This window comes from Protomyctophum parallelum (assembly GCF_964188405.1).
Source record: "Protomyctophum parallelum genome assembly, chromosome: 2".
Taxonomy (NCBI): domain Eukaryota; kingdom Metazoa; phylum Chordata; class Actinopteri; order Myctophiformes; family Myctophidae; genus Protomyctophum; species Protomyctophum parallelum.
The window spans coordinates 50,359,248-50,371,791 of NC_139699.1; the positions used below are offsets into that span (position 1 = coordinate 50,359,248).

The window sequence follows — 12,544 nt, forward strand, 5'->3', positions numbered from 1 at the left end:
CAACTGTTAAAGGAAAGGATGTTGGTCTATACTCTATTCATCTGTCTTAAAGCAAAGTCTTTGTAATAAAAGCTTTGTGAAAAACAATTGACCTTAAGTTTATACCATTAATTTTTTTACTATATTATCCACAAATGGCTCAACTGAATGAGGAGGAAGAGGATGTCACACTATTTATTCATTACATGTCTTAAATTGACATTGAGCTTTTTTGTTAAACATTTGACCTCTTTTATATCATTTTGGAACCGAAATAGGGAACCGTTAAGAACCGGAATCGATAAGCAGAACCGGAATCGGTACGGGACTCGAACAAATCCTAACGATACCCATCCCTACATATGACACACGAGCAATTCCCAAGACTTTTTTTTTTTTTCACCCCTCTTCCCATCACGTCATTTTCAAGCAAAATAATGCCATCCCTAGAATATATCCATATCATGATAGTAGACTGGATATTGTACTATTGATAAGGCATAAGTGTTCTATAAAAATATACATTTCGTATCAGGAAAAATCCGTATCGGCAGATACTCAAAATGAAATTATTGGAATTGGAACGCATGCACGCACGCACACACACACACACACACACACACACACACACACACACACACACACACACACACACACACACATTTATTAAATTACAGTCTGTCCCATTGCTTCTTGAACAGTCCCAGTGAACATGCAGACAGAAGCTCTTATTGCTGTTGGTTTCTGTTGTGGGGTTTAGCAATGTCTCTCTCCGTTGCCATTCTTCAGTGAAAGTGGTTTTCCTCTCTCTGCCGACAAAATTGGATACACTCATCACAGCTGGATACAGCCTCGACATCAATTAACTGTCACATGGAAAACAGAAAATAATAATAACTTTCAAATTCAATCCCCTGGAATGTGATTATAACCGAAATGGTTTCTGTTACATCATCTGCCTAGCACAAACATGAAACCATTTAAATGATTTCATATTTAGCATATTAAAATGTCTCCCGTGAACCTCTTTGTATTATGTCAATTTCTTTCATACATTTTACTGAAAATTATGATTGGAAATGCATACATTCTTGCTTTTAAAGGGGTCAGGAACACTAAACCATTGTGGTTGCAAAGATATCTTGGTAAGACCCTGTATTGGAATGTTTCGGAATGTTATGTTACTTTAGTCTGATTGCCTTTAATTCATGACTTACCCAACCATGTCTGAAAGTGATGACAGGGTTGCAACTATCGATTATTTTTTAGCAATCATTTTATCGATTACTTTTTGGATTAATTGAATAATGGAGAAGTAAAGTGCTGTTTTTATAATTGTTATCAATAAATCGATTAACCACTTAAGCCTTATTTCGTACTTTGTCAGACAGTGTCATATTGAAAATGGCACAGATCTACAAACTTGTAGACGGCTATTTAAATAAACATACAAATATTTGATTACCTACTGTATAATGACATGGCCCAAAATAGGTATTGGTTATGTATCAATTATTTTATTACCCATTCAGGTCCGGAACCCCTTTTGGTGTAGCATTATATGTTATACTTTAGCTATTGAAAAATAGCTAAAATACAAGTTCATAGCGCGGCACCGAGTGCCATGCTACAAGCTTGTAGATCTGCTTTTTTATTGTGAAAATGTGGTGCAAATCTTTGAATATATATTCTTTCAGAGCGAACGCTTTTAAATCTTTGCTTCTGGGCGGTCCCTGGAACAACAATATTTCCAGATGGGGGTCTGCAGCCAAATACAGATAATTCTGGGGGTCCTTGACATAGTTTGAGAACCACTGACATTTTTTCATAAAGCTGTCAGGGTTTTGAAGACATTTGTATAGAATCAGCCTCAGGTCTAAATGGTTAAATGATAGATTGTCAGTAGTTTTTATAGTTGTTTACCCGATTAACCGATTAACTCTCCTAGTTTGGCCATGTTGTCTTCTGATTGACAAGCTGTGTTTGTCCTGGCAGGTGTATGATGGGGAGGACAGCTCGTCGCGTCACCTCGGCAACTTCACACTTGGGGACATGATGGGTCCCGTCATCAACAGCACGTCCAACCACCTGTCGCTGGAGTTCAACAGCAACGCTTCTGGAAGCGCACAGGGCTTCCGGCTCACCTATAACAGTGAGTTCATTTAGATATCCCCGCTGAACACAACACGCGTATGCTGCGTTCACACGGGCAGATGCAAAGATACAGTCTACAATTTGTTTTCAATGGTATAATAATATGACTATGTCATAATTTCTTGTTTGTAAAGCTTTGTAAAGCTTTTTTTTTCTTTCAGTTTTTTTTTTCAATTCAAAATTGCTTTAGTTTTAGTTAACTACAGTATAATAACCCTGCACGTGCACGATGCATAGAAGGTTGCAGGTACTATACATTTGCATGCACAGCCGCACGCGAGCACGGCCGCACGGCCACACACGCGCACACGAACGCAGAAACGGAATGGTTAATGGAATTCAAAATAGTGTGTTAGGGAGCGAGGAGCATCTGCTGTGTGAGCCAGTGAGGCTATTAGTAGAACATTAATCTGTTAGTCATTAAAGGAAAAGGTGAGACACACATCTGGAGCGATGGATGTACGGAGAGAGATGGATGAGCGAGTGGATGGACGGGGAGTGGACGGCCGACGTGTGAATGGATGATGGCTCTGTACGTCGTTTAAAGCCATTTGGCGAATTGACAGGTGGATTGATGGAGGTTTTTTATTGTGACTTGAGGTCTCCAAAAAAAAGATAAATGAGGACGTGCTCTTTGTTTAAGTAGGCCCTATAGGTTGGATTATACGTAGCTCTATATACTGTCTTTAGGCCATGTTGTTATTAGAGGAACAGAGTGTCCCACAGCTGTTCTGTTCGTGCCATTAAGATTGGACAGGAGTGAAATTCACAGCAGTTCTACAGCCATAATTGGATGGATGAGTGTCACTGTAGGGCACACACCATGTGTCTCCATATTTCATCTGTTTTGATTGTGAGCGTGTAGATATATTAGCTTTTTTGGGGGAAATGTTTTTAATTTGTTTTGGAAAGATTTTTACATGCCCAAAATATTAGCCCCATGTTAATTGAAAGTGGTTAAGTCAGACATTTTTGATTTTTTTTTTATAAATATTTGATTTAACCAATAAAGTAGGGTCAGTGTGGCACGAGGGTAAGCACCTTATATTTTGAATTTGTACATGTATGGAGTAGCTAAGTCTGAAATGTACCAATGTACAATCTACAAGCTCATAGTGTGGCACGAGTGTCGTGCTACAAGCATAAATAATAATAGCTCAAATGTATATAGCGCTTTTCTAAATACCCAAAGCGCTTTACATAGGAACACTAGGAACAGACTTTAATAATAAGAAAAAAAACAAAGCAAAACATAACAGATACAACAACAATACAGGGTTAAAAAGATACAGGATAAACGAGGCCTCAGCTGGGGAAGGCTATCCTGAAGAGGTGGGTTTTGAGTGAGGTTTTGAAGGAGAGGAGAGAGGGAGCAACTCTGAGATGGTTAGGGAGTTCAATCCAGAGTTTGGGGGCCGAAACATAGAAGGCCCTGTCCCCCCAGGTGCGGTACCTGGGGGTACCTGGGGGTGCGGTACCTAGATCTGCTATTTTTTTAATAATCTTGAAAATGTGGCGCAAATCTTTGAATATATATATACTTTCCCAGCGAGCATTTTTAACTCAAATCTTTGCTTCTGGGGTGTCCCTGGAACAGCATATTTTCAGACGGGGGTTCGGCGGCCAAATACATATAATTCTGGGGCTCCTTGACATGAAATAGTTTGAGAACTACTGAGAAAGAGAACATAGGTTTTTCAGAAAATTCTTAGAATCTGGTCTCAGTCCTAAATGTGTGCTAAAGAACATTCCTCCATGTCTGTGGATTGAAAGGAGTAAAGTTCTGACAACAACAAAGAGCATGCAACCCATTTTGGGCGGGAACCCCTTTTGGTGTTAGCATTATGTTATGCTTTAGCTATTGAAAAATAGCAGATCTACAAGCTCATAGCGCGCCACCGAGTGGCGCGCTACGAGCTTGTAGGTCTGCTATTTTTTGTAAAACCGAAGAACGACTGACATAGAAACATAGCTTTTTCAGAAAACTGTCAGGATGTAGAAGACATTTTTAGAGTCTGATCTCAGGTCAGAATGGGTTACGCCATTAACAGTTTCCGTGCCGGGAATGGATTACTCCAGGTTAATGTCGCTGCCGTATCGGACATACCCGCCTTTTGTTTTATGTGTTTAATCCGCCGTAATGTAATGAATCAAGAAAATCCGTCTTCGTCGCGGAGTATGAGACTGGATGCCTTCGATGTGATGACGAAACCGGAAATCGTCACATGCTGTGGGCTGCTAGGGCTTCTGGGAAATTGAGGCCAATGGAAATGCATTGGATGCAACGCCTCATTGAAACCAATCTTGTGTGCGTCTTCCGGGTGCACCAAGATGGTGGATGCTACACACAGATCATAACAAACCACGGGAGCTTTTTTTGATGGATTTTCGCGGATTAAAAGCCCAAATAATTCAGCGTATGCTCTAAAGGTAATACAACAATCTCGGCAGTGAAGGGGGGTTGATTAAAATGCGGGTTAATCGTAAAAAACAGTCAAACTGTTAAGGATTGAGGGCGAAAAAAAAAATCTTCTAAATTATAGCAGTTTTCCGAATAACCTATGTTTCTATGTCTGTGGTTCTCAAACTATTTCATGTCAAGGACCCCAAATATTATATGTAATTGGCCGCCGACCCCCATCTGAACATAATCCCCCCCCCCCCCCCCCCCCGTCCCACCCCAGATCAAAGATTTGAGTTGAGAACGTTTGCTGTATGTAGAATATACAGTGTATTCAAAGATTTGCACCGATTTTCAAGATTATTTAACAGATAAAGTTTAAAATAATGGTTAAAGTGGTTAAAAGCTATAAGGTCACACAACTGCGTCCTCATCTAAATGGGTAAAGCAAGAATAGCCATGATTAGGCAAGTGCTAATAGGAATCCATAGTCGTGCTGAATTCCTTTCTGACATTGAGCAGTAACAATAATATATATTACGCACAGGCTGTACATTTACTGTAGGTAATGCTTAGCCTCATCTGTGCCCAACGGGGGAGGAGGGCAAGGACAGACATTTAGTTGTAGCGCTGAGTTTGTACTATAATTAATTTCTGCAACTTGGGGTCAGCTATTGACATATAGTTTCATATCCATTGAAAGATTTAATAGGCAACCAAAATATACATTAAAGGGACATTGCACTGTTGGAAGAAACTGCAGTCAATCAATGTTAATAGTATTTGTAGTAGATAACAGTAGCACAATTTGAAATTTGCACCCTATGGCCAGAAAAATAATGAAGACTTTATGTTTGACTAGGGTTTGACTGGATTGCTGAATTCCTACAATGACCATAATGCTTTAGTGCACTTCCCCTCCTTGTGGAGAGGGGGGAGGCTGCATGGAGGTGTGACTTGTAGTCCAGGAAGGAAGTGAGACCACATTTTCATGACACATTTGGTCATGAACACGGCGTCATGACTAAAATATCTAAAAACACATACAAACCCCAGGAAAGTGTTTCTTGTGCCCTAAACATCATTAAAAAATCACACACGTGTGAACTGAGTGGTGCAATTCCCCCCCCCCTCCCCCCCCCCCCCTCTCTCTCTCTCTCTCTCTCTCTCTCTCTCTCTCTCTCTCATTAGAGCCACTACCCCTCTCACTGTTTCTGGCGCCCCCTACTGCTATTATTAAGTCACATACTCGTGCTTACACAGACAGACACACACACACACACACAAACAAACAAACAAACAGACAGACACACAAACAAACAAACAGGTACGAGGACATTGCAAGCTGGTTGTAGGAGTGGTTTGCACCACTCAAAAATAAGATCTGGTTTAAAAAGGGGTGAGGTGGCCCTTTAAGACAGTTGTGAGCCCAAGACGTCCACAGACGTCCTGGGAAATCCCGCTATGTAGTGCCCAAGACATCTGTGGACGTCTTAGCAAAATAATAATAATAATGTAAAAAGTGGGCACCTTGGGTTACTATTTTGAAAGTTTTGTGTGTAATATCTCCACTTTCCCACAAACTTAACATGGACCACATTCTCTCCACTTCCATCCAGGGAGCATAAACAGACAGTATGGTATGGGGCTCAACATTGACAGGTGCGTCGCAGTTGGTGTGGGATAATAATACCATGAGAGGACATAGGATATATATACTGTACGCACATAGACAGGTGGGTGCTGGGCTAAAGGGACATCAGATGACAGATGGATGGACACTGTAGTATTACGTACAAAAAAAATCAAAATAAGTCTTGTTGTATGGTTGTACCTACTATGGTGTGCGTGCGGGCTCCATCCATCTGTCAACGGATAATAATATCATGGCAACCCGTCTGACTTTACCAAATTAATTAATAAACATGAATATTTAGATAAGACATCTTTTTTATTTACCCTTATAATGAAAAACATATTAGGCTATATATATTTCATAATTAATTAAAACAAATCTAATATTTGCCACAGACATGGACAAGTCTTTCCACGGACACGTCTGTCCACGTGAATGTGTATGGACACGTTGACGACCCCTGACCCCTGGCCCCTCCAAGGGCCCTGGCGCTACACCAAATCAAAAGGCCACATGCATGCACGCTTGCAATCTGATTTGCGTGTGCGTAAAAGTTTGTAAATACATCAAAGATGCGAATATAATCCATTTCTAATGGATGCCGTGGGCCGGAGGAGAGGTCATCAGGTGGTCTCCAACCTTCTTAGAGTGTTTCAACCCTCAACCACTACACTCTCAGTTGGCGGGTCAGCAGTGATTGGCCAAGTCACTGCCCCTCTCCTCCAGGCTTCCAGATATAGACAAGTCCGTCCACAGAGGGGCACCCTGCGCGCAGCCATCACCGAGGCGAGAGGGAGAGCCACACCCGGCCAACAGGGAAGTACGAAAAACCTGCCGGCCAGGTGCAGCAAACCAGTGCACCCTCCCCGCGGACCCGCCCACTGTCCTTTCTCCCCTGCTAGAACTAGCAGGAAGCTCTCTCTTGCCTTGTGTGTTCTTGGGGGACATCAGGCACTGGGAGGTCTCTAGGACTATGGTTTAACAATTGAGAATGATAGTTTTTGTATTTCTGTGCCCAGTGAATGAATGCGTGTGTGCGTTCAGCACACCGCCAGCACTATCACCGTTGCTCCCATAGAGTTATAAGGCTGCTCCCCTGCTCCCATAGAGTTATAAGGCTTCTCCCCTGCTCCCATAGATTTATAAGGCTGCTCCCCTGCTCCCATAGAGTTATAAGGCTACTCACCGACGCTGGATCTGCTATTTTTGAGTCTCCTCCCACCGAGTGGTTAAGCTACTGTCGGATGACCAAAAACACTATCTGGGCTGGGGTTCCTGTGTTGCGTGACATTTAAATCGGTGACTATGAATACGGTTTCGACGGAAGCAACAGCTGTACCTGCACAGGGCCCTGCAAACTGTGGGCCCTGGAGCTTAAACTCCAGTAAATTCCATTGTTAATCCGGGCCTGACTGCCTGGCATAGTCTCTTGCAGCTACTCTTGCAAACCCTTGCAATCAGCACCAAACTTTTTTGTGCAGACCCAGAGGAGGTCGCTGCTCCAAATGTTATTGCCATCCGTCATTGACAGCCATGTTGTTTTATGTTTTGGTACATCCATTACCTCGGACCCATAGCGTCCCTTGGAACAGTGAGAGCCCCAGTGCTCAGTGGGTCAAAGCTGTACGCGGTGCACCCGCCCCAGACGGCAAATCACACAGACAGAGGCAGGAGAGATGCAGGCCACTCGAAGCTCACCTCCGGGAGCTTGTTTTTAGACTATTAAATGCTGTACATTTTAGGCAATAAATATGCCATTTAAGTGCCCAATATTAACTCATTTCTACAACTGCCAGTTAAAAAAAAAGAAGGAAAAATACACTACAGCAGTGCATTTCTGCATTTCTCTTTGAAGTGGTATTGGTGTGTTGCCTACTTCAGAGCACAGCATTTTCTAATTGCTCCGTGCAGCTACTGTATAGTATAGCGTCAGAGGCTTTGTGTTTGCTGCTGAGCATCCCTGTATGTGTCACGGTGTGAATTGGGTGTTATGTTCCACCACTCTGTAGCTCTTTGTTCTCTTCTGCTCAAATAATGGCACTATCATCTCATCTAAACACATATTGTCAACGCACACTGTGGGTTCTAATCAGCGCCGCCGCTAGGCACACGCACAACACACACCGCGTAGGGCACCAAGCCGAGGCCCAGGGGGCACCAACATGCGTCAAGCCCATCCTTATCATAATCTTTTTTTCCCCCCGCCGCCTAAACAATGAGTCACAACCTGCGTGCGTCCTCGAGTTGCATGTGTGGCGTGCCCATGTGGATGTGCTCAGAGCTGAAGCGGCCCCTCCTCCCTGCCCGTTCTGGCAGTGAATTGCATTGTTCTTGTGGTGGTTCTTGGGGCGGTGGTGGCTCGAGTGACCCGATGGAAACCACAAGGTTCGCAGTTCGAACCCGGGCTCCCCCAGAGTTAGTGTCGAAGTAGCCTGAGCTAACGCTAGACCTTTCTGGCCTAGGTGGGAGGGCCGCGGCTCAGATTTGCGCACACCCTGATTGGTTCACCGATCTGTCCGTCAGCCCCGGTCTCAGTGCAGCCCATGCTTAAATCCAGGCTTAAATTTTTCGCGCAGACAAAATGAAAGCCTGGGTATCGAGGCTAGTGTTGAAGTGTCCTTGAGCAAGACTATGAACGCCTAATTGCCCCCGGGGTGCAGGTTGGTGCCTTGCATGGTTTCCTCCGGCATCGGTGTGGGAATGTGTGTGTGAATGGGTGAATGTAATGCACAATCTCTGTAAAGCGCCTTGGATAAAGGCACTATATAAAATACACAATTTACCATTTTCTTGTGAAGCAGTTGTTCCCTAATATCTGTTTACATAACCACGGTTATTGCATAACCTCCAGTTTTGTGCATAGAAACAAAAGTATTTATATAGATTGTTTAGTCCAGTAGTTCTCAAAATTGGGTATACATGCAGGAACCCCCAGGGTTCCTTGAGGACAGGTTTTTAAGGAATACCACAGTCCCTTACGCCCATATGGGTCCATTTTCGTTCCATGCGTTTACCCTCAGAGTTATGGGGGCCCACTGTCCTTGAAATTAAACTCAGTTTGAGAACCACTGCTTCACTCCATTTAGCCAAAGGAGACATCTACCCAGGCCCAGACAGTCACTACCAAACAACCCGCAAGCTCCCTGCGGTAGATTAACATGGAGCAGATTGAATGCAGATAATATGCTCCTCATCAGCTCTGCGTGAAGAAGACAATTACCTTTATTAATCCCCATGGGGATCATTTCGTAAGCGTAATGGGGTCCGTTTGGTTCCATTTATACACTTTCTTGGTTAAATTAGCGCTCTGGATTTTACTGTGTACTACAAACCCCTTCCTGTGGGATTTTGGGTGTATCAGGGTGACATTATATGTGCTCTTGCCCAAAACTACTCTGACTCACTTCTGTTTGAGTAACTGACCCAGTTTCTGTGTGTGTGTGTGTGTGTGTGTGTGTGTGTTTGTGTTTCGTGCGTGTGTGTGTGCATGCGTGTGTGTACGTGCCTGCCTGCCTGTGTCTCTAGGTTTCGACCTGATTCACTGCGGGGAGCCAGGTGTGCCTACATACGGCTATAAGATCCAGGACGACGGTCACTATGCCAGCACGTACGTCCTGTACTCGTGTAACCCTGGATACAGTCTCCATGGCAGCAGCACGCTCACCTGCCTCAGCGGAGACCGGCGCGTCTGGGACAGGCCACTCCCGTCCTGTTTAGGTACGTATACAGTATGCTAGCACAGGTCACCTGTACACGTCTGGAATTCATTGTATATGCCAAGTAGGGTTGTCCCGCTCCGATCACCAGATCGGGAATCTGGGCCGCAGGGCTCCAGACTAACTTTTTTCACCACCGTCCCGGAACCGTCCCAAAATACAATTTGAACCGTCCCGAAGTAAATGTATACCGCCCCGGGGAAAAAAAAGTACAAAAAAGCACCACTCAAATTGTGAAATTAATAACTGTAATTCCTATTGTAATAGAAATACAATTAAGCCAAACAAAATGTACTGCATGTATTGAATACATGCAGTACATTATTTGTTTGTTTCTTCTGTAGATACACTGATTTAGTCAAAATGCTCCCAGATGAAAAATAGGGCTTGGTTAAAAATGTTGCCAAGTATTGACATCAATATGTACTTAAAGTACCAAACGTAAAAGTACTGATTATGCACAATGTCTCATTTCACGTTTGCAAATGTATCAAAAATCTTTTGAAAATAGCAGATCTACAAGCTCACAATGTGTCACATCTAATGCTAGCCTAACTACTTGTAAGTTATACAGTATGCCTTGTTCAGATTGGCGGCCCAAATCCAGCACAAATCTGATTTCCGCCCGATGTGAGTGAAGCCTGAAGATGGCAGGAATGTGATTCCAATCTGATTTGAACATTTGATCTATTCCAATCTATCCAAAAATAGATTGGGCTGTCTATGTATTTGCAAGAGAATCACTGTTTACTTATTTACATATTCATACATTTAATGCTAAATAGCTCAATTTGAAACCATTGAATCGCAATAATGAACCAATATCGTCCATGTATCGTATTGTCAATCATATATTGTGAATCACATCGTATCGCTGTTAAAATGTATCGTTATGTATTTTTGTACAACATTTTACAGTGATTTCTTTATTATTATTTACTATAGTCCTACTAGACCCCAATAGATTACATCTGGCCACAGTCGTTGTTTTCTGTGTCTCTGAACGAACAACTGACTACTAGGGGGCTGCCATTGTGTGTTGTAGGCTCAATACATCAGTTTGTCACCAGATCATGTAATTTCCTGGGGTCTAGTAGGACTATAGTAAATAAGTATAAATACATTGCGGTAAAAAAAATACATATTTAGGTTCAGGTTCATTTATTTAGGTAACATGAAACACAAAAACACAGTAAAAAGGCACACATAGAACAATAAAACAGGATGGCAGTTCAAGGTATCAGTGTAACATTGAAATTCATAACATTTTCAGAACAGTTGTATAAAGAAATCATATAGATACAGGCACGAAGGAGATACAGGCACGAAGGAGAACTTATATCTATTGCTTTTGGCCCCTGGAACTTTTAGGTGAATGCCAGAGGGAAGCAGCTTGAACTCAGAGCTGAGGGGATGGGAGTTGTCCGTACAAATGGACTTGGCTTTCTTTAGCACCTGATTTTTTTAAACTTGATCTAGACTACTGAAATTAACTCCGGCAATCTTTGAGGCCGTTCTCACAATCCTACCAAGGTGCAGGTTTTTGTCCTATGTTTAGGTTTCCATACCAACAAATGATGGAGAAGGAGATAACTGACTCAATAAAGGCACTGTAGAACAGTTTCATTAGGGATTTATCAACCTGAAATTTGGTGAGCTGCCTCAAGCAAAAGAGGCGTTGTTGGCCTTTCTTGCACAGCATGTCACAGTTCACATCGAATTTCAGCTTGATGTCAAATGAAGTACCCAAGTATTTGTAAGTGGTCACCAGGTCAACTTGCTCACCATGGACAACACTGTTCTGGAGAACTGCGGGGGGATCTCCTGAAGTCGACACACATTTCCTTGGTTTTCGAGACATTCAGTTGGAGAAAGGCATCCCCACACCAAGAGAGAAAGTCTTCAAGTACTTGGCCATGACCAACACAATCATTATTTGTATATAACATATACAAAAAAAACAGGCACAAACAGGCACAAACATTCCTTTGTCCCGGTCTCTATTCACACACTTTATGCTGCTGTGGGTAGATCGAGGATATAACCTTATGATGAGCACTTTCACTTTTTACTGTATTATCTCGTGCCATGTCTATGCACATGCACTTTTATGACCTATCGCATAGCACTTTAAAGCACTTTAACGCCTGCACTTTAATGGTTGTGTGCACCTTTGTACTCTGGTATCCGCTATGTGAACTGGTTGTTTGTTTGTACTGTTTCATTCATTGTTTAATGTACTGTCTATGCTGCAACCCAATTTGCCCTTCGGGGACACTAAATAAAATTGGACCTTGAACCTTGAAGAAGGCAGACAATACACAACGATGTGAGCCGGTAGAAGGTGATAATAGATTTGATAAAATTACTTTTGCTTTTACCTGTTGTGATCTATTGGTAAGAAAATCAAGGATCCAGCCTACAAGGCACAGATCTAGACAGAATAAATGCACTAGTTTGTCTGCCAGAACATGAGGCTGAATTGTATTTAACACTGATGGAAAACCTACGAAGAGCAGCCTGGCATGCTTCTTACTACTTTCTAAATGTTTACAGAGAAGATTAAGTAAGGTCGATGAGGCGTCTTGCACACCTCTCCTGGTTCTGTAGGCAAACAGAAGACTCCGTTTTGACCAGGAGCTCAGTTTTAACCAGCTT

At 42.6% G+C, this 12,544-nt stretch overlaps 1 protein-coding gene across 1 annotated transcript in view; it reads left to right on the forward strand.

Annotated features, from left to right (window-relative positions):
- The window catches only part of LOC310878179 (CUB and sushi domain-containing protein 1-like), a 740,702-nt gene that overhangs the window by 538,724 nt on the left and 189,434 nt on the right, over positions 1 to 12,544 (forward strand). Inside the window, exons 25-26 of the mRNA XM_083792333.1 lie at positions 1,975 to 2,131; positions 9,696 to 9,887. Of these exons, the coding sequence (XP_083648459.1) occupies positions 1,975 to 2,131; positions 9,696 to 9,887 (349 nt within the window). The remainder of the gene's footprint in view (positions 1 to 1,974; positions 2,132 to 9,695; positions 9,888 to 12,544) is intronic.